At 36.3% G+C, this 27,400-nt stretch overlaps 1 protein-coding gene across 1 annotated transcript in view; it reads right to left on the bottom strand.

The window, feature by feature from the left end:
- Positions 1 to 577: 577 nt before the first annotated feature.
- Positions 578 to 27,400, bottom strand: part of LOC145662980 (transient receptor potential cation channel subfamily A member 1-like) — a 148,353-nt gene continuing 121,530 nt past the window's right edge. Inside the window, exon 5 of the mRNA XM_081729075.1 lies at positions 578 to 3,396. Within this exon, the coding sequence (XP_081585201.1) occupies positions 1,425 to 3,396 (1,972 nt within the window). The 3' untranslated portion in view covers positions 578 to 1,424. The remainder of the gene's footprint in view (positions 3,397 to 27,400) is intronic.

The raw sequence follows: 27,400 nt of genomic DNA, 5'->3' as shown, positions 1-27,400 counted from the left end.
AAATAACAAAATAAGTAAATACGTAAAATATTTTTTACAAAATAGATATTTGCATGAGATACCGTTATCACTGCAATCGACAATTGGTACTTCAGTGCAGAGAGAGAGTGTGTTACACAAACGTGAAGTCTTAAGGTAAGATATTTTTTACCATGTATATGAATTGTCCAATTTAAAATTGATTGTCCTGAATCTAATTGTCTGATTTTGAAATTTTATGCCCTGAAGTAATCTATTTCTTTGTCAAACTTAATGCCATGGGATAAGTTTCATAATTTGTACGTGAGAAATACTGGCGACCATCATTATTGGATTGGCGAGAGCGTCTGACTTTGAAATTTTGCGCTCTGGTTTAAACTTAAGTACAAGGATCACACAATATTTTACACGTTCGAGAGTATTATGCATTTAAAAGCAACACAAACTAAATAGAAGTAAATAAAACACAACATGTATGCTAAAATATCCGTTATTAACAAATAAATACGAATAATACTGGTACTTACATGGAACTTAAATATAACATTACAAATCTTGTAAAAAAAAAATCAGATCAATTCAGATTATTTTAGCTTGTCATTTGATACCATTTGTTTATTATTCGAATTATTTGATAATAGAATTTTACTCCCTAAACATTGTTAGGATTGAAAAATTTCAGTAGACTAGATCCAACTATTTGGATATTGCAGATATCTTTCACAATATTGTAATCTAGCAGTCATTGACAGTTAAAACGATCTCCCAGATCTGATAGTAGTCTTCCCTCTCCTATGCGTTAGCAGATGGAAACAGGGAGATGTGAATGTACATAATTGGATCAGTGGAGACAAGAAACATTTCACAGGTAAGTCACCATTATTTCAGCTCTGCTTGAAGAAAACCTCATCCAACCAGTTGCATATAGTTGTTGATTACGGAGTTTCTAGCATGTATATCGTGAAAACTACTGCTATAGCTTAGAACTCCTTAAGACATATTAATTTAATTTAATTAGTTTAGGGAGTTCAACTCCCTTGAACAAATATATTGGTACTTATATATAAGAATATATTTGAGTTCAATCTTCTTGTAAATCTTTCACGCACTTGCTACTATTAACACTTAGAGTCATTAAAGTTAGAGTGACATCTTCAGCAATATCTTAATCTGTCACATTGGAACATTACGCTAGAAACTGCAAACAATATGTCAAATAAGTTAAAATTAAGATCTATTTGTACACGTACACTAAATTTTATTAATATTGCACATAGCACGAGCCAAGATATAGATTATGCGAAAGTAGCTCTGTATATAAAAGAGAATTGATCTAAAGTCTCGGAACGTTTAGTAGGATACTCCATAGTTGGTGCCTGGAAGTCTGGTAGATCTATGTTACTGAATGGCAGCACTACTCTTACACAAAACGAAAACTAATTCCTTTATTTCATAGTAATTCCTTTATTCCATTTTGGTATTTTGTGCACACCGTCTCTTGTAGTCTTTAACTCCTTCATAAGTTCGTTGGCTTTTTTCTGTAACCTTTTCGTCTGAGATTTTACATCGTCTGGAACAATCGAATATTCCATGTCTGAATTAGTTTCAATCAGGGGATATTTCTTAACCATATTTTTCAGATCATCTAAATCCCGCATTATTGTCCGAAACATTGCTTCTAAACGATCCTCTATGCTTTGTAACCAAATTGGTTCTCTAGGCTTTCTCAATTCTTCCTCTGGTTCGCCCTCAAAATCAGCAAATATCTCTGATGCAGAACCATTACTATCGGAGTCCACATCAAGGTTCTCTATTGTATCAAGTAATAAAGTTTTCAGAGTTGGTGACAACTTTTCATTTGGAGATCCTGGATTCAAATGTACTTCTGCAACAACGTTCGCTCGTCTTTTTAGTTTGTTTCCTCCAATAATTGGTATTTTGCTGAAGTATTGGTTATAGGCCATCTTCTCGAGATGAGTTATAAAATCAACTTGTTTCAGAACTAAACGCACACGAGCTACAAGCTGGAGACTATTAATATCACTTACAGCGATACCAACCATGAGATTCATCAAGGCAATGGATGCCAGTACTACAAAAGTCACGAACACTATCCGACTTGTAAGAGGAACGTAATTCTTTTTGTACTCAAAAACATACATGTACTCGAACTCTCCTAAAGCCATAACAATTGTTTTCACTAAAGAGCGATAAGGATCCTTGAAATCATCGTGATTTATGAAGAGTATAAAAAAACTCATGGCAAATCCCATAATTAAAGGTAAAAATGTAGCTAGTGCCTTCAAAACATTTTTCACAACTTTCGAAAACACCAAAGCATAATAACCGACTTCAGGAAACCGACCTACAAGATGCATAAATTGAATCCACACAAACAAAATCGAAAATGTAGCCAAGTGATACACCCACTCTTCCCTTTTTCTTGTTCTTACGCCGTAAACGACAACAACTATCGAGAAAATTGCACAGACTATAAAAAACTTCGTCTCATATTCTCGCCTAAACAGTTCTTTTGAAATCAGAATTTTCAGAAGCGCATATGCACTGATAATTCCCACACATATATAAATAACATATTTTGAAATGCGTGACAACACATCGATCACAGAATCACTCATATCAATCATTTCATTGTGGTCCCCAATAGTTGCACCAAACTGGTAAAAATTTAAGAATATATAAGAGGAGAATGATATTACGTATATAAAATATATAAACACTAGACCGTAGAAAATTCTCTTCAATTTGAGCCACTTATAATGGACAAAAATACAGAGTACGGGATGCTGGAAAATATACAGTAGGTGATCTTCTTCCCGTCTGTTGACGATGGCTTGTATCACCTCCATTTGGCTTGATTTTGTATCGTCGCCGATCAGGAATCGAAAGTTGATAGTAACTTCACAAGCATTGTAATCAGAGGTCATGTTTCGGTATGTTATACACGAGTTTAAAATGCGAATAAATGTAAATTGTGGCTCTGGACTTTTGAATATCACATCCACAACTGTTTGACCAAGGTTATTTTTTATCGTAAGATCTCCCCCATGCTTCAACAGAAGAATTAAGACTGGTGCTTCACCTAAGGAAGCAGCAATGTGCAATGGGGTTCGGTTTTGCATGTCGAATCTATTAACGAGTATTGCAGTTTTACTAACTTCAAATAATGCCTTTAGGACAGGAATATAACCAGTCTTTGCAGCTTCATGAAGGGTGGTGTTTTTCTCTTTCCCACACAACGATGGATCAGCTTGTCTTTTTAACAATGCGCTTACGGCACTAACTGAGCGTAACTTAATGGCTGTGTGCAATGGAGTTTCTGGATAATTTAATAAATTGGCCATCACATTTGGGTCTGCTCGACGATCTGTCAATATTTTTATTATTTCTTCATAGCTGAAATGACAAATTAAAAACTTATTTCAGATTATTGTCTATTATACATCTAATTCTGTTTCAGAAATATGAAAGAAGGCAGTAAATGTTAATGGAAAACCTTATATCAAACGGAAACAATTCTTTTTTACTGTAATGTCGGCTATTTTCTACTGTATTAGGAACTCTCTTTTGCCTTATAACCGCGTAAGATACATTTCAGATTACGAAAGGTAGATACACTGAAAAAAAAGATGACAACTACATTGGTCCCCATATCACACACCTTGAGGTAATTAGTATCATTATTAATATAATAATGAATAAATATTTAGCTTCTTTTTAACTATCGCTTGTCTCATTTTAATTCTTAAAAATGTATTCATTTGAAAACGTACAGTGCAGTGAAGAATCATTTTATCGTTCTGATCCCATTATGATTCTCAATACCTCAAACAGAGACTTTGAGAAAATTGTTTATTTTATGCGTAAATAAATCAGAAAAATGACGTAACACCTAATAGATAGTAAATGAAACACAATACAGAAAACTACAATTCAAAGTACGAAACAATTAAGGTGCCAGACATACGTACATACATAACTTACTTAAGAAGAGACCATAAATTTAACGACCCGCTCGGGAGATTAATGATCCCGGAAGTACGTTTTATCGTGCGTCACTCTAGCCAGCTATTTTATGCGCTATTCTAGACAGCTGTTTTAAGTTGGTCACAAAATTTATATAATGGGGGTCAAGGTGGAACAAAACGAACCCTCCGGGTCTTCTAACCCGTTCCACCTCCTCCTCCTCCTACTACTACTATCCCTACTACTATTCCCATTACTACTACTACTACTTATCAGCACATAAGTAAATCACTTTTTTGATTATTTTCATCTTATTTTAATAAAAAAAGTGTTATGAAAATTTAAAAATAAATTTACATTGGACCGGGTTTGAACCCACGCCAGGAGCGATATTCGTTACTAGCACGCTCGGCAACGAGAGCCGACAGCAACAAGCGTTTGATTTCTGCTATTTCAATGCTACATGGCAAGAAATGGATAACGCCAACCAATCATAACTGTGTATTTCGTTCGTACTTCCGGGAGCATTACTCTCCCGAGCTAGTCCTTAAATGTATAGCACACTGCTGAAAAAACTCACAACTACCGAACAGTGAAGCCAACCTGATACGTTACAAAATTCCATCTCGGATGTCAAAAATTCCCATTTTGCTCTTCAATTTCCCACAATACTAACTTAATTATATAAATTAAAATTTATAAATATATGAAAAGTGAAGCTACCGTATGTCATTTGTTTTTTTAAATATATAAATGAATTATCTGTAAATTCTGATCTTATACGTTTATCAAATAGTACATGCATAAGCAGTGATGTAAATTTTCCAGAAAATTTTGAAACGCAAAATTTTCCGATTCATAAAAGCGTACTTCACTTATTCCTACATCATTGCTTAGACGTAAAATTTATTTGATAAATATTGTAACGATTCTTCATTTCTGCAAAAAATGCTTCTAAAACTTCAATGTATTCTTCCCTCAAAGTTCACCTTTGATATCACAAAATCATATTTCGTTAATTCAACACGCGCAAAACGATGTTTTCCCATAGCTTTAAACAAAATAAAATAAAAACTTTTCTTCTTAATTTCTGTTATAAAAATAATCTTCATAAGGAACTAGAACTTTTATGTTTGATGTAGTTATTTCATTACATAGGCAGGCGTATATATGAAAAAAAGTGAAATTTTCTGTGTTTGTAATAATTATAAATTCACAAAGGCTTCTTTTCGCTTTCTTGTTAAATTTTAAACAATAGAATGGGGTATTTTAACTCTACGAACTCTATTTATGTTCCCTGCACTGAGAAACACTATGTAAATTTTTACTTGCCAACTCGAAATATTAGAAAATTTTCCGGTTCCCGAAAGCTAATTGGAAAATTATTTGTTGCTGTGTAACTTTCCTCTACAGGAATTCAATTTTATAGCTTAATGTGCAGTTAAACATAGTGGAAATGTTTCAACCTAACATCACTATACTTATGTGATTCAAAATTGTACGGGTTATGAACAGTTTTTCCAGTTGTTTCTACATCATAATGAAAATTTTCCGATCCATGAATTCCTTTGACTTGTTTCTACAGAGAAATAAAACTTTACGATTCATAAAAAGGTTGTTTTACTTTTTGCTTCAAAATAATGAAAATTTTACGACTTATAAAAAGTTTTTCAATTTTTCCATACACGACAGAAATTTTTTCGATTCATGAAAAATTGGTTTACTTGTTCCTACATCTTCTTTCTCACCTCAACCATAGGTTGATGGGCAACATGATAATTTTAAAACTTTTCCCTCTCTTGGGAGAACTGTTTTATACTTTGATCAGGTATCTTCTTCATAACGGCATCTACATATTCTACCCTTCGTCTTCCTCTTCCTAGTTTTCCTTCTGCTTTTCCCTTTATCAACACGGTGATCCAATCGGAGTGCCGAATAAGATGGCCAAACATGCTGTTCCTACATAATACCTGAAATTTTCTCAGCTATGAAAAATTTCACATTCTTTAAATGATCTACCACTTCTTAACACTTCTATACATGAAGTCAATCGGTTTTATGGTTAATGAGGAATTGTTACTTGATCACTGATATTTGTTTAGAACGGAAAATTTTCCGGAAAAGTGTAGGGGAAAATTTTCTGAAATGGAAAATCTTCCGCGGAAAATTTTCCACCTCACATTAGTATGCATAAGTATGTTCCTTAACCGAAGGGAGTAACCGAAAAGGTTGACGAAATCAAGTACATTTTGCTCTAAGAACTTTATATTTTAAGCTCGCTTTTGTGCTATGTAGTCTTCTACGGAACGGATCGAAGCTATTCCCTATTCAGCGTAAGCTCTAAACTCCGATAGACAAAATATTTGTATCCTCCCGCTTGTCACAAATACGATTGGCTAGTGATGTATCACTCCCACTCCCCACGGGGAGGAGCAAATTATACACGTGCATTTTGACAATACTGTCTCGTGTTGTCCAGATACACCAGCAGCAGAAAAGAAAGGAAAAAATTCGAAAGATTAAAAGATATATATATATATATATATATATATATATATATATATATATATATATATATATATATATATATATATTTGATTTTCGCTGGTAAACAATTGTTGCTTAGTGAGTAAAAGTGTATCACCACAACACTCGCTGAACCGGGATGCATATTTGCGGATCCCAAATGTTTCAGATATCCTCTGATCTTATTGACCGATACAGATAGGACATCACGAGTTATGACCTATATGTAGTACAAAGTAACATGATGTGAACTGGGAAGAAGTTATTGTGCTGGAACGGAAAAAAAGATTGTGGCCGAGAAATTGGAAAGAGGCCTGGTGGATAGAAAAGGAAGAGGATGTAAACTTAATGAATTGGACCAAAGGTATCAGCATTAATCAAGAATGGAGAAATATTATTGATAAATACAGAAAAATGTATATGAATTAATGTATTCAATGGTTGCTTGCTCCTTGTTGTTTCTTTCTGGTAGAATGTTATGTTGTCCCATTGGTCAGTTCAGATAGATTTCCACGCTTCTGATTGGCTGTTTGAACGGGCCAATGAGAGAGCAGATAGGGAGATGAATTGTGTATATATACTTGAGTAATTTTTTGTATCACTCAGTGTACGTCTGATGAGGATCTTGGCTAGAAGATCGAAACGTCACGTGTAAATGTGTTTTTATATTAAATAAGTGCAGTCTTGTTCAGCAGTGTGTTTATTTTTCTGATTTTATTCGCAAGACGTTGACTATGAGTGTGTGTCAGTTTGAAATGGGCCCGAAGCTGAAAAGGGCTGTTGAGAAGTGGAAGAACAGAAGAAGGAGAGAAATCAACATGGAGCAGCAAGTGGGTTTTTTGCAGAAGTGTATGGTGTCTAGGAGTTTGAGAATCCAAAGGAATAATATAAAAGGACAGTCAGTGAGGTTAAGGACGCTTATAAGGAGAACAGAGATGGAGAACGTAAGGAGCCTGACTGCTGGTTTGAAGAAGAGACTAAACGTGAGTAAGGCTTTCACACAGAAATTAGAAGTAGAATGAGTAGATTTGGCATCTATTTTTGTAAGAGACTGGTTAGTGCAACATTTAAGAGAATGGGAAATGTGTTTTAGTGGCAAAGTAGAACAAAGACTTAAAAACAAATTAATAGCGTTGGGCATAAGCGAGGAGAAGACCAAAGAAAGGGTAGTGGTGATAGGGGAAGTGCAAGTGTCAGAAGAAGAGAAATCTTTTCTTTCATTGGGTTGTAAATTTAAAGTGAAAGACGGAACGAGCAGGGTCGATGACATAGTCTATTCTATAGAAGAAGCGTTGAACGAAGTTAAAGAAGAAGAGGACATGGATAGGTTAAGAAGGAAGGCAATGGTTTTGGTAAAGAAAGAAATCCACAGGAGATCTTCGAATTTGACAAAAGAAGAAAGAAGAAGATATAATAGCATTAGGAAAAGGAAGGGCATAGTGGTAGAGAGAGCTGACAAGGAAGGGGCGACAGTGGTAATGAATAAAGCGTGGTATGATGACAAGGTGAAGGTTTTGGTGGATGGACAATATGAATTAGTTGACAAGAAGAAAGAAGAAATCATAGAAGAATTAAAAGAAGAATGTAAAAGGAAGGGACTTAAGAAATGGATGAATGAAGATGGAAGAGTGCCCGTGTTAAAGGGTTTTCCAAAAATACACAAAAAGGAAGTAAAGCTTAGGCCAGTTATGGACTGTAGGTATAATTATTTGGAACCGCTAGAAAGTGAATTGAAACCAGTGTTAGAGTGGGTAAGAGACAGACAAAAGACTTTGGCAGTTAAAGACTATAGAGAAGTAATAAACTACACCAGTAATGCTGAAATTAATAATGATTGTATTTTGTTTAGTTTAGATGTTAAAGCAATGTTCCCTAGTCTAAAGAGAAGTGCTATACTTGATACGATTAAGAGAGTTATGGGGGGAGAATGTGTTAAAGGCTGGAAATGGGAGAAAGTTAGAAAAGCCCTCAACTTAATATGGGAGTTTGGTTTCTGTAAAGTTAAGAATGACATATATAAGATTAAGGATGGTTTAAGTATAGGATCTAAGATAAGTCCGGTATTGTCTGATATCATTATGAATGTGTGGGAGAAGGATGTGATAGAAAAGGGGAAAGAAAAGATTCGATTTTTATGTAGATACGTTGATGATTGTTTTGGGATATGGGAAGAATCAAAAGAAGAGTTGATAGAGTTCGTTGGTAGTATTGAAGATAAGGAGAAGGGAATAGAATTAGAACTAGAGACAGAGCAGGATGGTGTATTATGTTATCTTGACATTTTAATGAGTAAGGAAGGGAAGAGCATTAAGACTCAATGGCATCAGAAAGAATGTAGTGCTGGTATTTATTGTAATAAGAAAAGTAATGTAGATAGAAGCACAAAAGCTAATTTCATAAGAAATATATTAGAAAGAATTTCCAAAATTTGTAACAAAAATGTAGAAGAGAATGTGGAAATCTTTAAAGGACAACTGTATGAGAATGGTTATAGTAAAAGGGATATCGTTAAAGCATCTATGGTCTCGGGGAAAGGTAAAAGCGGGGAGGACAATGAGGGGGTATGGAAAGGCATTATACGGTTAGAAGAAGATACCGAGAATTTAAAAAAGATGTTAAGAAAGCAAGGGGTCAAGGTGTATAGAAAAGGTAGCAGAACGGTATTGGACATGGTCAAAAGCAAAGGGAAGAAAAAAGAAGAGAGAGATCAGAAAGGTGTCATTTATTGTATAAATTGTAAGGATTGTGATATGAAATATATTGGTGAGACAGGGAAATTATTGAAAGAAAGAATTAAACAACATATAAGTGATGTGAAATATGGCAGAGAAACAAACGCAATCTTTAAACATGTAAAAGAAAAGGGACATGATGTGAACTGGGAAGAAGTTATTGTGCTGGAACGGGGAAAAAAGATTGTGGCCGAGAAAGTGGAAAGAGGCCTGGTGGATAGAAAAGGAAGAAGATGTAAACTTAATGAATTGAACCAAAGGTATCAGCATTAATAAAGAATGGAGAAATATTATTGATAAATACAGAAAAATGTATATGAATTAATATATACAATGGTTGCTTGCTCCTTGTTGTTTCTTTCTGGTAGAATGTTATGTTGTCCCATTGGTCAGTTCAGATAGATTTCCACGCTTCTGATTGGCTGTTTGAACGGGCCAATGAGAGAGCAGATAGGGAGATGAATTGTGTATATATACTTGAGTAATTTTTTGTATCACTCAGTGTACGTCTGATGAGGATCTTGGCTAGAAGATCGAAACGTCACGTGTAAATGTGTTTTTATATTAAATAAGTGCAGTCTTGTTCAGCAGTGTGTTTATTTTTCTACTTTCTTTCATTTCGTCTATCATACTTTATCGACCATTGTCAGTTCTGATTCAAGTCGGCCGTCATCAGTAACACCAAAACTAAGAAGAGTTGATAAGCAAAACTGGTGTTTCACACCAACTTGCGCGGATATCAACATGACAGGACTTTAGTTATTATAACAAAGGAAAAATTATATCGTTTAGTTATTTTTAAAAGAAGGAATTGTTTGAATTTTAAAAAATTGAAACGGGGGAATAATTAGCCCGGGAAATTTGGAAGGCCAAGAGGAGGCTTCCTTTTTCTTGTATGAATAGAATAAATGGTTAGATTCACTTCTAAATTTTTGTATCATATCACATAGGATTTATCGGTCTGCAATTCTTGCCATTATAACTTCAATTTATGCATAAATTAAAATATATTTAATTCTCAAACTCAGGTGGGCAATTGTCCACTTCCTTCCTTGTGTTGGGCATAGCCCCTCGAAACAAAATCCTAAATACGCCATTGGTTGTCTTCAACATTAGGAGGTGGGCAGATTTGAGGCTTATTCTAGAGAAGGGAGATGAAACTCATATTACGGTAGATGAATCTGATCAACTGTTGTAGAGTATCTTATATATTAGGCGATGTAGATGAAGTAGTAGTACATATCAGTATTACAAATCACTGCCGTGAACATATTCTGAAATCTGAATACATGCATATTTATAATTGGTATGTTTCTAATTAGGCATCCACAACGATCCACGTTAAAATTGTTTTATAATAATAGAAATAATGATTTCCTCAAAACTATGAAGAAAGAATATAACTATGTATGACGCAACAATACTCTTTGAGCAAAATGATGATAATCTCAATCAAGGACGCCGATTTCTCTGTAACTTTGGGGGGGGGGGGGCATTCATAAATAATGCATAAAACAATACATATAACAAGAGAAAATACATATTCATAAAAATACAGGGAATCCACGTGAGCTTTTGGGGGGGCCTCCGACTTCCCAGGATCGGCCCCCTTGATCTCAATAAAAATTAAAGGAATCGTTACAGAAATCTAACGCATGTCATATCCTCTTTAGTTAACAGATGTAACCTTAAGATTCTGGAGAAAAATATTCCAGTAATTGAATTCTTTTCTTTGCTTACGAAGCATCCTCTCTCAAAAGAAAAATTGGGACACGCGGAAATACGTAGCGACAAACCATGGTTCGAACGAGCAGAAAAGAGAAAACAAGCAAAATTACGTTGACTACAAAATCCGAATGAAATAACCACACAAAATTTCGTAGACATCAGGCGGGAAACTGCCAAAACTTTTAGAACAAAGAAACGCAATTTTTTGAAAGCTAAAATTTAGGAACTTGAAGATAATAGTAAAAATAAAAACATTCTGGACATGTATAAAGGGATCAACGAATTTAAGAAAGGCTATCAACCTCGTGCTTATATTAAAGAAAGCTGATGGAACAGTTTTCACTGATACAGATAGCATTTTAAAAAGATGGAAAGATTTCTTTAACGATTTGCTTAACATGCAGCAAAAACTAATCTGCGTGGAGAAAGGGAGATACATACCGCAGAAACGTATATTCCAGAACCCAACCGAATAGAAGTAGAAATCGCTATAAAGAAATTAAAGAAACACAAATATCCGGGTGTAAACGAAATTCCGGCTGACTTAATTTTAGCTGGAGGCGAAAAATTGTGGAACAAGATACACAAACTCATTCTCCTTATCTACAACAAGGAAGAATTGCCACAAGAGTGGAAAGAATCAATCATTGTTCCAATTCACAAGAAAGGCGACAAAACTGACTTATCGAGGCATCTCTCTTCTGTCAACATCCTATAAAATCCTTTCAAACATTCTATTAGCAAGATTGACCCCATACGCAGATGAAATGATTGGAGATTATCAGTGTGGATTTAGACGAAATCGATCGAGATCGAGAGGACGAGACTATCGACCAAATATTTACCATTCGCCAAATACTCGAAAAGAAGTGGGAATACAATAACCCGGTACATCAACTATTTATTGATTTTAGAAAGGCTTACGACTCGGTTAGGAGAGAAACATTGTACAACGTTCTTACAGAATTTGGAATACCGAAAAAGCAAATTAGATCTATTAAAGCATGTTTAAATGAATCCCAAAGTAAAGTCCGGGTAGGAAAATTTTTGGCCACGAGCTTTTCCGTCGAGAATGGCCTGAAACAAGGAGATGCGTTGTCGCCATTATTATTTTTGTCCTGGAATACGCTATAAGGAAAATCAAAGATAGCAACCAGGGCCTAGAATTGAACGGTATTCACCAGGTTATGGCATATCCTGATGTAAATTTAATAGGGAATGACAGGAGAATAATAGAAAGAAATGCACAGATCTTATTAAACGCTTGCAGGGGCATGGGTTTAGAAGCAAATGCAGAGAAAACTAAATACATGGAAGTGCGTCGGGACCGTAATACGATAAATTATGGATGCGTTAAAATATTAAATAATTCTTTTGATAAAGTGGATACTTTCAAATATCTAGGATCAATATTAACAGACGAAAATCATATTCACGAAGAAATTAAATGTCGACTAAAAACAGGGAATTCGTGTTACTATTCGGTTCAAATCTCATGTCGTCGCAAATTCTGTCGAGAAATTTGAAGCCTAAAATATATAAAACGATAATCATACCTGTTGTTCTGTATGGTTGCGAAACATGGTCGCTTACTCTAAAGGAAGAACATAGACTGAAAGTATTTGAGAACAAGATCGCGAGACGAATATTCGGACCCAAGAGGAACGGGAATGGAGAATGGCGGAACTTTATAAGAGGAACTACATAATTTACACGGTTTACCAAACATTGTTAGGGTCATCAAGTCTAGGAGGCTTAGGTGGGCAGGTCATGTAGCCAGGATGGAAGAAAGTAGGATCGCTTTCACAGTGTTAGCGGTAAGACCAATCGGAAAACGACCATTAGGAAGACCTAGGCGCAGATGTGAAGACAATATTAAGATGGATCTCGCAAAAATAGGAATACAAAGTAAAAACTGGATCCAGTTGGCTAAGGATAGAAGTCAGTGAAGAGCTTTTGTGAACGCGGCATTGAACCTCCGGGTTCCATAGGCTATAGAGTTAGCTTACGAAGCATGAGTAGATGCCTAGGCTGATACTACAAATAGACTAAATTCCCATTTACTGAAAAGATGGGTTCTACTGACATTGGATAGTCTATATATTCTTTGTGTGCTAGGGCCTAGGGGAAAAAAGGAGAGAAGAGTTCATATCAAGTTACGTCACGCACAGTCGCACGCCTTAATTTTTATTAAAAATGAAAAAGCCAATAGAAACAAATTTCATCTCACTTTCCTTTGTGGCAATCGGACACAAATCATCACACTTTTCTGCAAAAGCACTTTTCAAATCGGATTATTGGGAGAGCCTCCAGTTCCAATGTTGGGGGAGACATGTATCCCCATTTCCCTGGAATTTGTGCCCGTGCCTATAGCTGAGACAACTTTTCAGCATGAGGAGAGGGGTATATCCTCCTCTGGCATCACAGGCGTGCGCAACGTGGGTGCCATGGGTGCCTTGGCACCCCCATTAGACAAACTTTTTTTTATGTAGAATTATTACAAACTGAGAAGAGATTACGTGTTAATTATTTCCCGTCTGCATGTGTGCCGTGCGTCGCCGACGCAGCGTCGGATGCAATGATGCTATCTTTTCTTAGGGGAAGGGGGGAAGGACGACATTCCATATGGTAATACTTTGGATCTGGCACCCACATTCCCAATGTCCTGCGCACCCTAGTGTCTGGCATTTATTGCAATTTGTGCCCAAGTAGTGGAAGTGGAATTAATACATATTGATGAGACTAGTAAACGCTCTACAGCACGAAGTTAAGTTTGAAATACTACAGATTACGATTCTTTTAAAAAAATGGAAAAGCCAAGAGAAATCAATTTCATCTTACATTCCTTTGTGGCAGTCGGACACAAATCTTCAAGCTATCCCAAAAAGCACTTTTTAAGTCAGATTATTGGGGGGACTGTCCCCCCCAGGTCCAACATTGGGGGGACATGTCCCACTCGTCCCCCCGGGATTTGCGCCAGTGACTACTACTAGTAGAAGTAGTAGTAGCAGCAGCAGGAACGGGTTAGAAGCCCCGTAGGGATTGGTTGGTTCCTGTTCTCAACATGAAATAAGCAAATTAAAGACTTGCCCAGGTTTTTCCGTACACTTGACATGACTCACTTGAAACAACTGGCTAGGTAGCGCGCGAAAATAATTCAGGGTAGCTCGCGAATACTGAACCATTTGCAATCGGTAAATATGCAACCGGGATTCACGTCAGCCATCTTTCAGATTTTAAAGCAGAACATTACATATTTTTTAATCTTTCGAGTTTTTTCCTTTCTTTTCTGCTACCGCTGAAAGTATCTGGACAGCACGAGACAGTATAGTCAAAATGCACGTGTATAATTTGCTCCTCCCCGTGGGGAGTGGGAGTGATACATCACTAGCCAATCGTATTTGTGACAAGGGGAAGGATACAATTATTTTGTTTATCGGAATTTAGAGCTTACGCTGAACAGGGAATAGCTTCGATCCGTTCCGTAGAAGACTACAGCACAAAAGCGAGCTTAAAATATAATGTTCTTACAGGAAACTGTACTTGATTTCGTCAACCTTTTCGGTTACTCCCTTCAGTTAAGGAACATACTTATGCATACTAATGTAATGTGGAAAATTTTCCGCGGAAGATTTTCCATTTCAGAAAATTTTCCCCTACACTTTTCCGGAAAATTTTCCGTTCTAAACAAATATCAGTGATCAAGTAACAATTCCTCATTAACCATAAAATTGATTGACTTCATGTATAGAAGTGTTAAGAAGTGGACGATCATTTAAAGAATGTGAAATTTTTCTTAGCTGAGAAAATTTCAGGTATTATGTAGGAACAGCATGTTTGGCCATCTTATTCGGCACTCCGATTGGATCACCGTGTTGATAAAGGGAAAAGCAGAAGGAAAACTAGGAAGAGGAAGACGAAGGGTAGAATATGTAGATGCAGTTATGAACAAGATAAATTGCCTGGATTAAGACCTAACTATATACCAAAATTCATTTTGTTTGACTGCAATTTGACCGTAATGATTAGGCATACATAGTTACATTCATTTTTATATAATAATTTATATATTACAGTGATTCAAAAATGAATTACAATTATATATATCAATATCCAAAAATGCCTCAAGTTCTTTCCTCAGAGATACTCATATCAGGTAATAAACAGAAACAAATGAAAAACGCAAATAGAGGCCTTGAAAGTAAAATGTAGACAAATTCACCCCAGTTCAGAAGCATATTTTTAAATCACACTCACCCCTACTCATAGGAGCTAAATACGCGGTTGTGGTTATTTGGAGTTATCAGTTTCTCGCCACGTAGCATATTTAAATACAGCAGAAATCAAATGTCTGTTTCTGTCGGTCTTTGTGGCCGAGCGTATTAGCGCAGTGCGCTAGTAATTATAATTGCTTTTGGCGTGGGTTCAAACCCGGGCCAAGGAAAGTTTTTTATTTTTATAATATAATAATACTCAAAAAGTAATTTATTTACGATACGTGTGGGGTTTGGCTATACGATTCAACTGTATAAGTAGTAGTATTAGTAGTAGTAGTAGTAGTAGTAGTAGTAGTAGTAGTAGTAGTAGTATAGGAACGGATTACAAGACCCGCAGGGCTCGTTTTGTTCCACCTTGACTGCCATTATGTAAATTTAACCTCAACTGCAGCTTCAATTTTCTTCAATTCCAACGAAGTGACAATCTTCTTCTATTACAACTATAATACACAATACACCAGAATGTTTGGACCAGGTCCGTAACCAGCCACAGAGGTTTGAAGGGCCCATTAATATGTTAGGGGGGACAAGTGATTAAAAATTCTCTTACACATACCTAAATTTTGTTTTCTGTGTTGAGGTCTGAAGGGGCTACTAAGAGTTTAAGGGGTGCAGGCATCCCTAGCCCTCCTCTTGTTGCGGGCCTGGTTTGGACAATCGTAAACTACAACCAATCAGAAACGTGTTTTAGTTTCTATGGCTAGAGTCGAGTGTTAAAAGAAATATGCTGTTCAGATGTTATCTACAATGCAGTGAGCAGAGTGGGTCGGTAGGTCGCAGAGGGTCATGGCGAGTGGTGGGTGGCAGTGAGTCATGGTGGATGGTGGGTCGCAATGAGTCGCGGTGGATGGTGGGTCGCAGTGGGTCACATGCTGTAGACCCACGACCCACTGACACTCAGAAAACTCGAACCACTTGGTCTCTGACCCATTCCAACTCTAATTGGTAACCAACCAGAAACCTGTTTATAGTTTCTATGGCTAGGGTCTAGTGTTAAAAGAAATATGCTGTTCAGATGATGTCTACAATTCAATGAGCAGAGTGGGTCGGTGGGTAGTGGGTCAGGGTGAGTCATGGTGGATGGTGGGTCACGGTGAGTTATGGGTCAGAGTGGTTCACGGTGGGTGCTGGCTTAGTGGGTCGTGGGTTAACTTTTCATTGACCCACGCTATGTCTGGTTAACTGGTTTGGACTCAGTTTAAACTTGAAACAGAATATGTCCGTTTATTTCAGAAAACCAACAGTATTTTGGTTGTTTTGTTTGAAAACAGACACTATAGTGACACTTTTCAGAATATCCGTACATATTTTGGAAAAGTTCCAAACGATATGTAATTGTTTCGTTTTAGGTTAAGGTATTATGAGTTTGCTGTTTCACTTTTGAATGTAATTACGATTCCCCATGTGTTTTTCTCTATATATTTAAAAAAAAAAAAACGTTAATGAGCAATAGAAAATACAACTGTTTTTCGATTCGGATTGGTTTGGGTTAACAGCTTGAAAATGAAATATTTACATTTAATGTCCCACGATTATGCCTGTTAGGTTGAGGAAGACTATGATTAAAGCAAGTGAATTATGATGGACGAATTGGTGGAATAAGTAAGTAAGAGTGTCCCGAGAAAACCCACGAGAACGATGTTGTCCGTCTCAAACTTACTTGCCTTGGGAGCGAACCAGATACCCCACCCATCAGATAGTTTATTAGGCGGGGTCTCAACTTCGATTCCCGGTGGGAGAGCCCTTGAAATATTAAATGTCCTTGATGTGTCTTTGTTCGTGTCCCTGTCGTTCAAGGTTACTGGAAAGAACTGTAAAACGAGAATAACCAAATATAATAGAGATAAGTTACGGAAATACTTTTGGTCCTTCTTTAAATTTAAACTTCAATTCTCTGGACTATAGTACTTTATCATGATCCAAATCAGTGTTTCATCGTTAATAAAATATTGGAATCGTAAACGTTTGCAATTTGCTACATATATGAGTTTTTATTAAAAGAGCAGTCTTAGGGTTGTGGTTTGAGCATTCGTTTCGTGAGTTAGGGGTCCGCGGTTCGATTCCCTCCGAGGATATTCCGAAAAAAATTATAATTTACAATGTTGATATTTCTGATATATAATAAAATGAAACATAGTCAATTTCTCTCGTTCTTGCAAGTTAGAGTTGAAACGACTTCCTTCACAGGGGAAAAACTAACAACATGACGTCACAGTATACATTCTCGATTCCTACAGTCTGAAAACTTAGTGTGTTTCGCAAACAATTTATGAGTACAAAAGGGTCATCCTTAAGGCCTAGTATGAGTCATAAATTTGTCTAAAACGTTATTGTAGAATTGTTTCTAAGTTCTTCTTCTCTTACTAGAAACAATAATAATATTTTCGTTCGCCATTTTCAACACGTTCCATATATTCTTTCAACCAAAATTGGTAAATAGGAACTATTCTATTTTTACATTTGTATGTATATTTTCCTAAAACATCAATATAACGCACATATAATCCAATGTATTTTACCAAAAGAAGGGGCGTTACTATGTATCGTGATGAAGACAAATCCTACTTACTTTCTGTTAAGGCATCTGAAGGTTCGATTTTCATATTGTTTAGTAGCTGACAACTTTTTTTCCTCTTTTCCTTCCAAAGTATCTCTTATAAAGCAATTCATCCTTATAGAGAGTCCAAAAAACTTCTTTTCATTTTTCTATACTTCAGTATGCTTATTTGCATAGGAATAGGACTAATATTGAGGTCTCAAATATTTAGTAATAATAATAATAATAATAATAATAATAATAATAATAATAATAATAATAATAATAATAATAATAATAATATAGAAGACAAATTCCGTATGAGGACAGATTGTATTAAAATTTGTAATATCGTCCCTAGAGTTAGGCAAAAGTTACAAAATAGTCGCGATTGGAGAGAGGTGTCAGGACCCTCAGGACATACCCTCTACATACGTCCCTACAACTAGCTAAATGTTAAACGGAAAGTTTCCAGGCAAATTGCATGTAGAAAGTAGGGATAGTGAACTTACAACAGCCGTAAGAGAATTTGTTTTTAAGTAATGGTTATGCCGGCTAAGCTACAGAAGACGTCGATGATGAGAATGAAAGAAATTTTAGAAAATGACTGTGATAAAAATAACCGTGTATCACGCAACAGTAAGGCATAAAATAAATTAATTTTTAAGATATGCAGAGGTAATTATAAAAGCTTTGCTACAAAAATATACACACAGACCATAATTCAATGAGTTCTAAAATACAAAGTAACAAAATTGCCTATAAGATTCAGTCTACAGAGCAATTGTCACTTATAGAATGGACATACACTATTTCTAGAACCGAGACAAAACGAGAAATGTTTACGATACTCTTCGTCTTGTCTCGATTCTCATCTCCAAAGCGAGACGATAATTTGAGTTAGCCTTGTCCCGTTTCGAATCTAAAATTTTAATTCTCATGTTATTTTGTTTGTTTTAGAAGCGAGATGAGAAATTCTTCTTCTCGTGGGCAATATTAAAACTGAAATATTCTTTCCAAATGTCACGTTTCTGCTTGTAACGGTATGGCGTGAGCGATAATTAGCTCCCAGCCTTTAATCTTCTACGAGATAATAATAATTATTATTATTACTATTATGATTCCTAAAGATTTGATAGTTCAAGTATTGAAACATCCGAGTATTCAAATATCTGAATATAATAAAACGTATGTCATCACCGATCAATCACCATCAAAAATCCTAAAGTAAAAAACTGACCAACGTGGTTTCTAACCAAGAACCTCCAGATTACTGTTCAAGTGCCATGACCACTGAACCGCGATCACTACGCGGTAAACGATTTGTCTTTAGTCTGGTACGTTAGGTTTCTTTGATTCCGCTTGCAAAGTTGTATTTTATATTTCTTCGATTCAAAACGTCTTTCGTATTTCTTTTATGATGATATAATTGAATAATCTTCAGCAAAGTTTATATTAATAACTTGAATTTTTCTTAAATCTTTGGTTCACAAGTTCGTTTCTACTCCACACGAAACTACAGATATGACAGATTTAATTCCCATACTCTGCATTTGTTTCAAAGCAGTCGCCATTACCTGTTCAAAGACTTATGGCCGCCACGATAGATTAAAAAACAGATTTTTCAAGACTTTTGTGAGAAAAAAAATACTGTGAACTGAGAATTCATAACCTTTTCCAAATTGTACAGGGGTATCTTTCTGCGAGTAAAAGTTTCTTTCCTGCGTTGATAAATTAACACCTAGTCTGCAAGACAGTGGCGCTTTTTGTGGACTACCGCGGGTATCCCCAGAATATTACATGATAAAGTTATCATAATATAAACCGGAACAAAATTATATTAATAATTTTATACTTTAGTGTCTTCTTTCAATGATACAAGTTTCAGAGAGCTATATGTATTTAGAAAGATCTAGTAAATTCTTTGTACGCCATCTGTCCCGCGAACTCAAAAGGTCTTCGATGTGAAAACGCAGCAGAAACCACTCTCTAGATACTATAAGAAGAATCGTTAAACCGCATTCCCCTTCGCTCCACTTCCGCCCACAGCGTACAAATGGGCTACCAGGTAACAGCAGTTGCATCTAGAGAAATCGGATTGTTGGGTATGAGTTAAGAGTAAAGGGAAATTATATGAGTAATGACAGCGCATTTTGGGGTTCTATGGGAATTGTTTCGGATATTTGGAATCTCGTTCCGTAGCGGTTTGCGTCAACGCAACGAAAATTTTGTTTTACAGTATGTTGTGATATTTTTCATAGCTTCTACAAATACTTTTTCATTATTAGCGTTTCGTTGTGAATGCTCTTACAGACTGAGGCTCCTTCGTTGCTAATCGCCTATTTCAGCGTTTTATTATTACTCGGGCAGTTTCCATTTACTCTGGTGAGTAGGGTATCCACCTATCCAATGCGAAATATAGGGATACTTCATGCAACAAATAAAAGTAGAAATGTACTATCGTTTTACCGTAATACTAATAAGAAAATATGTCGTCCTAATGAAGAAAAAAATATTTATTTACTTGATAAGAGGAAAGTGTGGTGCAAGTTTTTTTTCTTATTTTGAAGACTGTATAATAACGTGGAAACTAAAGTCCAATGATAATAATAATAATAATAATAATAATAATAATAATAATAATAATAATAATAATAATAATAATAATAATATACAAATATTATAAAGGTTAGTGGTAATCAAAACCATCAAACCAGTATACCTCGGCTGTAAGAGTACTCTCTTAGTACAGCCACTCAAAAAGTATCTCCCCCCTAAGAGCTCTAATTCCATTACTTGGGGTCCAGGTCATTTGCAGTTGTGAGAACGCCTAGGCAGATGCAAACCAACTTACACGTAACTTTTCTCGGCACTGACAGCAGTTGGTAGCACTGAGTGAAGTCTTTATGCAAGTAAAATTGTGAGTAGATGACGCACAAAATATTTCTCCATTCTGAGATCAATCTCTCTGGTTCAGAGCGTATTGTCCAATGAACATCACATGTTATCTCAACAGTGTTGTGTATGTAATGTATTATTTCTTTATATACTGTATATTCAAAGAAATAAAAACACTGATAACACATGAATCAGAAAATGCTTGAAAGTAGACGAAAAAATCAAATCTAGAACAACTGCTGGAAATAAGTTTCTAAATCACTATCTCCATTGACAGACCTTCTCCAGTTCTCCTTATTCCATCTTTTTCTTTCTAGGGAAGAGAGGAGCTTGCTTGTCACAATGGGTATGCATTGAAATTGAAATTGAAACAGGAACACTTGAAAAAGTTCCAGCATGACTGGGATTCGAACCCGGGTCTACCAAATAGAAGTTCAATGCGCTAACCACTCATCTACCACGTCACTTAACCTTTCACCTAAACTAGTACTTAGTTAAAATCGTTTAATGGAAAAAAATAAACAAGATACACAAATATAAGACAAAACAAAATATAAATAACAATATAAACAAGAAAATATAAGCAACTTGTGTGAGTGTCTTAATGACTTCCTCGAGATTTCCTTGTTTAACTCAAAACCAAGTTATATGGACGTTCCTCAATGAGGAAAATATCACGAAACATTCTTCAAGTTGAGGCTACCCCATCGGCAGAGCCGCAACTTGTGGGGGCAGGGGGCAACTGCCCCCCAGAGAAGCTCTCCACCGTTCGAGGGGCCCATTTTGAAAGAATTTTCTTACTCCATATACGATACGAACATTTTACGACAACAATAAATGGAATAGAAATATTTGTTAGCTGATTACAGTAATGCATTTTGTTTCGCTCTTCTTCTAGGTAGAAAGATGAGGTGGCATCTTAAATAGGATCATTCCAGTGACTAGCGTTGTAAGTTCGATCGCTATTTGCAATTTGTGCACAGCTAGGAACAATTCTTTGGAACTCATTTTTGGCCCATACTACAGCAATAAGGACGTGTTTAGCCCTTATGTATTCATCAATTCTTGTCCAAACACGTTATTTCCCAGACAGTTACAAATGACGTAACTTTGTGTTGTTGGCATTTCACCTGTGAAGGAAGTCGTTTCAACTCTTAGACCCAGAGAAATTGAATATTTTTAATGTTTTTATACATCAGAAGTATCAGTATTGCAAATTATAAAAATTGGCTGCATTGCCACAGCCAGTATCGAACTTGCGTCCCCAACATTATGAAACTAACGTTTAAGCCACTACTCTCAGACATCACTGTTCTGGGAGAAAGAAAAAATGGAGCTGGAGTGAATTCAACAATTACACACTTTTACGATTCCAGTGTAATAATGCTGAAACTTTCTGATTTCAGTCATGATAAAATAGTAAGGTATTATGCAGAAAGAAGTCCAGACAAATCAACTTTAAATTGACAACTCATATATACGGAGGCGCTGCCGTATGCTCTGGCCTCGGGCCCTGATTTTGCACGGCACGGCATTGGACAGATACTCATATTAATTGGAATCTGGTGTTTTAGAGCACTGGATTATTTTTTTAAGTTAACTAATTTAACGAATCTTCCTCAAAACCTTGCTTCCTATTTTTACGCGTTTTACTCACTTTTACAGTTTTTCAACTAACTCTTTAAGTACAGGGACAAAAACATAGAAACATTGAGGACAGTAAAACTCACAAACACTATTTGCGCGTTGTTCCCTTGCCTGAAGTAAAACAATAAAATATGGTGAACATGCAATTTTTAGTATTCCATCTTCTATGTAGTGTCAAATCCAGAGTTGGAGTGGGTCAGTGGGTAAAATGGATCGAGTTTTCTGAGTGGGTCAGTGGGTCGTGGGTCAACAGCATGTGACCCACTGGGACCCATCATCCAGCGTGACCCATAGCGACCCACCACCCACCGTGATCCACTCTGCTCACTGCATTGTAGCCAGTATGGTTTGAACAGCATATTTTTTCATCCTCCACCCTGCCATAGAAACTAAAAACACGTTTCTGATTGGTTGCAGCTTGCGATTGTCCAAACCTTCTGGGGTAAGTATTGTGTATTAAAGTAGTAATAAAAGAACATTGTCACTTTGTTAGAATTTAAGAAGAAGAAAATTGAAGAAGCAGTTGAGGATATATTTACATCATGGTTGTCAAAGTGGAACAAAACGATCCCTGCAGGACTTCTAACCCGCTCCTTCTCCTCCTACTGCTACTACATATACTGTGGATTCGTATAGCAAAACTGCACACATAACGTAATCATTATTTTGAGTATTATTTTCATTTTATTTTAATGAAACAAAATGTTTTGAAATTTTTTTAAAAAAATATAAAAATAAAAAACTTTCCTTGGCCTGGGTTTGAACGCACACGAAAAGCAATTATAATTACTAGCCCATTGCGCTACTACTTTCGGCCACGAAGACCGCTCGTTACAGACATTTAATTTTTTATATATTTCTGCTACGTGGCGAGAAACGGATAATTCCAACTTACCAGAACCGCGTATTTAGCTCCTATGAGTAGGGTCGAGTGTGATTTAAAAATATGCTTCTGAACACTGGTGAATTTGTCTACGTTTTACTTTCAAGGCCTCATATTCCCTTTTTCATTTGTTTCTGTTTACTTACCTGAGTTGACTATATCTAAGTGAAAAAAGAACTTGAGGCATTTTTGGATATTGATATTTGTAATAGTAATAGTAGCAATAGGACTTATACACACTACTTGGCTTTCGAGACACAGCCTGTGAGTCTTAGAGGAGCTAACTACTGGAAATAATACATTTTTGAATCACTGTAACATATAAATTATTATATAAAAAATAAATGTAACTATGTGTGCCTAATCTTCACGGCCAAATTGTAGTCAAATAAAATGGCTTTAGGTATATAGTTAGGTCTTAATCCAAACTTGGATGTTATCATATTGCGTTCATTATAATAATATCCTAAGGGATAGTGGGGATCCGAATATTTGATTTTAAAAAATTGAGTATCTCACAAGCCGTTCAACTTACGGAGCTGAAATTCAGTATATTAACTCTATTGAAAATGAAGAGAACGTCTCCTAGTATTTTTTAACATTCTCCTTTATGGGGAGGGGTGTACTTTCTAGATATGGTAAATAAATAGTGGGTTAGTTTGTAAAAATTATCGAAAATGATCGATATTAGTTGAGAAAGAAGAAATACAGCCAGGTCCGATTCCGTACAACTCATGTGGTACGGATTCACGTTAATTCGTACTTCATGCCGTAAGCGTCGGTGGATCACCTATGGGCAACTAGCGACATCTCGCCAAAAACTGGCGGCCCCACAGCGACGATCCTCGGTGGCCCCTCTTCCGTTTTGAAAATTATACCACCAGCGGCCCAGTAGTTTCAGAGACGCGACAAAACGCCAATGAAACACAAAATTACTCTTCCAAAATATGTTAAATCGCCTATATGCGTAATTTGTTTACATTAAGGAGAATCTGAAAAACATTTTAAAAAGTTTTAAAAAGAAGTGTCCCGGGGTCGGCGCGAACCATCAACATTTGGATTACTAGGCGCGTGCTCTTCCGACGTGGACAAGGAGGCGATAAAGAAAAAGTCGCTTGTAGAGGTATAAATCGTTGAGGTATTTTAAATTTGGCTAATCAGAGTGCTCCTGTAACCATGTGTATTCGACGCTAACCGTTTGAGATCAGATAAAGTCCGTTCGACATGCAATTTTATAACAAAATGATGCGCGTCTATTTACTTTATTTCCTGGTTCTCCCACATTCACTTTCAAATGATCGGCTACAGTTGTCATCTAAATTCATACAATTATACGCACTCATCTCAAGATTTTTCACTTCATGATGTAGAGCCAGGGGTTGCTCTTGACCCCCGTAGCTCACTTTAGGAACAATTCATCAGGAAAAATAATATATAACAATAACTGCATGCATATGACTGGCGATAGTTCATGTTGGTCGCTTCGCGATTCTCTGCAACAAATCGAATAATGGCGGACCAAAACGAAGTCGTCGCTGCTATGCGTGGTAACTTCAATACCCCGACTCTAGATATCTCTTTCGACTTGACGAAACCCTGCCGCCAGTGGCACACTAGCGGCAGTCCTTCGACGCGTCGCTATAGCGACGATCGACATTTACCGTCAAGTGGGCCACTAGTTGTTGGCGACGTTTACTGTATGGGTTTTCTACGCGAAATTCAAAATTCACATTTTAATTTGAATTTTTCAATTGTTACTTTTTATTTTACAGTTTTTTAAAAATATAATACAACTTGTAGAGCAATATTTAAGCTTTCTAATGGTGTTTGTTCCACGTCTCTAGTGCACATATTAACCATTTTATGAAAAATTTTAATAATCACTGTAACTGAAAAAATGCCCCTTATGACATTTTTGAACACCCTGTATGGGGACATTTTCAAGAGGAAAGATGTAATATTTGTTTTTTCATCTCCCACTGTAATAAAGCTGTGCATCATTTTTCTACAAAAATCTGAGATGGTGAAGTCTGATGAATTGTTGATTTGACATGGGATATCAATTTACTGACTTTTACAGTTTTTATAGCAACTTTTTAAGAACAGGGACAAAAACACCGAACCATTGAGGACAGTAAAAAGCACAAACACTATTCGCGCGTTCTTCCTTTGGAGAACATGCAATTTTTGGTCTTCCATCTTCTATGTGTTGTCAAATCTATAAAACCAAACCAAAGAGAAATATTAATACAAAAACGCTCAACATCTTAGCTATTCATGACATAACTATTGCATGATCCGAATAACTCCAGTATATATACAAATCATCATTTGTCATATTTTACCGAAATACAACATGACTTTTCCGACAACCTGATACTTTAAATGTTGTTAATACGCAAAGTTCATTGATCTCATCACTTATTCATTTACTCTCTTATGATCATCACAACCATTAGGGTACGGTACTTCCCGTAGATATAGAAAGGTGAAATGTAGTATCCAGGCTTGGTGTAGCGTTCAAGTAAACAAATGAAAAGCAACAGGATGATATTTCCCTCCGCCAAGTCCCCTTCAATGGAGTGTGTTGATTATTCAACAAAAAGACGTGAAATCCAATCAGAACATTCATAAAATATAAAATATATAGCCAAGTCTCGACTTTGCAATAATAATAATAATAATAATAAAGGAATAACGGAATTACAACATCAATTACGTAACCAATACCTTTCAATAAAGAAAAATAATAAAGGCCTCGCCGGGATTCGAGTCAGGTTCACTGTAATGTCAGTTCTCTGCTCTCACACTTTGCCATCAATTCCTCAGACAAAGATAAGAAAATAAACTAGTAGTTACATTAGATAATCATAGCACACACTACACGTGTTGATATATTCAAACAATGTGAAAATAATTTCTATTGTTTTTTCTTCTTTGGAAACTAGAAGGTAAAGAATTGTAGGGATGGGCACGAGCGAGTTCGAGTGAGTTATCACTGCAACTCGACTCAACTCGACTAAAACAAACATCTTTGAGCTCGGCTCGAAAAATTTCCTCCAACTTGACTCGAATTTGACTCGAGTGTCGATTAGAGTTGAGTCAAAACGAGGAAAATCGAGCCAAGTGCTGTGTAGTAGTTTCAAGTACTTTCTTCAAGTAAATAATATAATTATCATCAATGATGCTACTACTACTACTTCTACTTATTATTATTATTATTATTATTATTATTATTATTATTATTATTATTATTATTATTATTATTATTATTATTATTATTATTATTATTATTATTATAACAACACCATGTATACACATGAGAGATAGGTATATCTGAATACTAAACGCTAGTTGCCTGCTGACCTCCGTAGTCGTGAGGTCTAGGATGCAAGGACACCGTTCACGAGGTTCTGGATTTGAGTTCCGGAGAAGCAAGCATCCGGTCTCAAACCAAAAATCGTTACAAATTAGAGGGCGCCGGCCAAACTTTTGAAAACTGCTTGACCCGGGTTTAGGGTTCTCAACGGCTCCAACGGATCGGCTCACAGCTCATTCCCTGTCGAGCCGAGCCAGTAGCTCACCCACCCAAGCCGGCTCGAGCCGATCCAACCGAGGTGATGGCTTACCCTAACCAAGCTGGCTCGAGCCAATGGCTCACCTGAACCGAGTAGGTGCCTCATCTCAACCGAGTCGGCTCGAGCTGTTCGCTCAGTTGAATCGAGCGAGTCGGTTAACATCACTACCCGGGTTGGGCTGCTTCGGCTCAAATCTTCGAACGTGCACTTCTTAGCCTTGGTGGTTAAGAAATACAGTATATACTTATGTTAGTGCTTACGACATTTGAGGCTGTCTCGTTATAAAAATCCATTGTCGTCTCGTTAATCGAGACGAGACGAGATGCGAGCAATGTCCCATCTCATGAGCAACACTAAAAATGTTCCACATTACTGCTTGCATTTCTCATAGCTTTCGCTTTCCAGTCTAATCAGGTAATGATTTCAAAAGAAGTTAAAACAAGCTAAACGAGCTAGCCATTTATCAAACTCGACTCGACTGAAACTCGACCTCAGAACAGTGACTTGACTTGGAACTCGACTCGAGAAAATTACCTTTGACTCGACTCGAATTCACTTCGAGTTTCCATTCGAGTCGAGTTTAACTCGACTCGTGCCCATACCTAAAGAATTGTAATGTAAATAGGAAC

The sequence above is a fragment of the Thermobia domestica genome, chromosome 10 (genome assembly GCF_964235325.1).
Source record: "Thermobia domestica chromosome 10, izTheDome1.hap1.1, whole genome shotgun sequence".
Taxonomy (NCBI): Eukaryota; Metazoa; Arthropoda; class Insecta; order Zygentoma; family Lepismatidae; genus Thermobia; species Thermobia domestica.
Note: the sequence above shows the minus strand (reverse complement) of the source record. Positions and strands in the feature narration are given on the sequence as shown.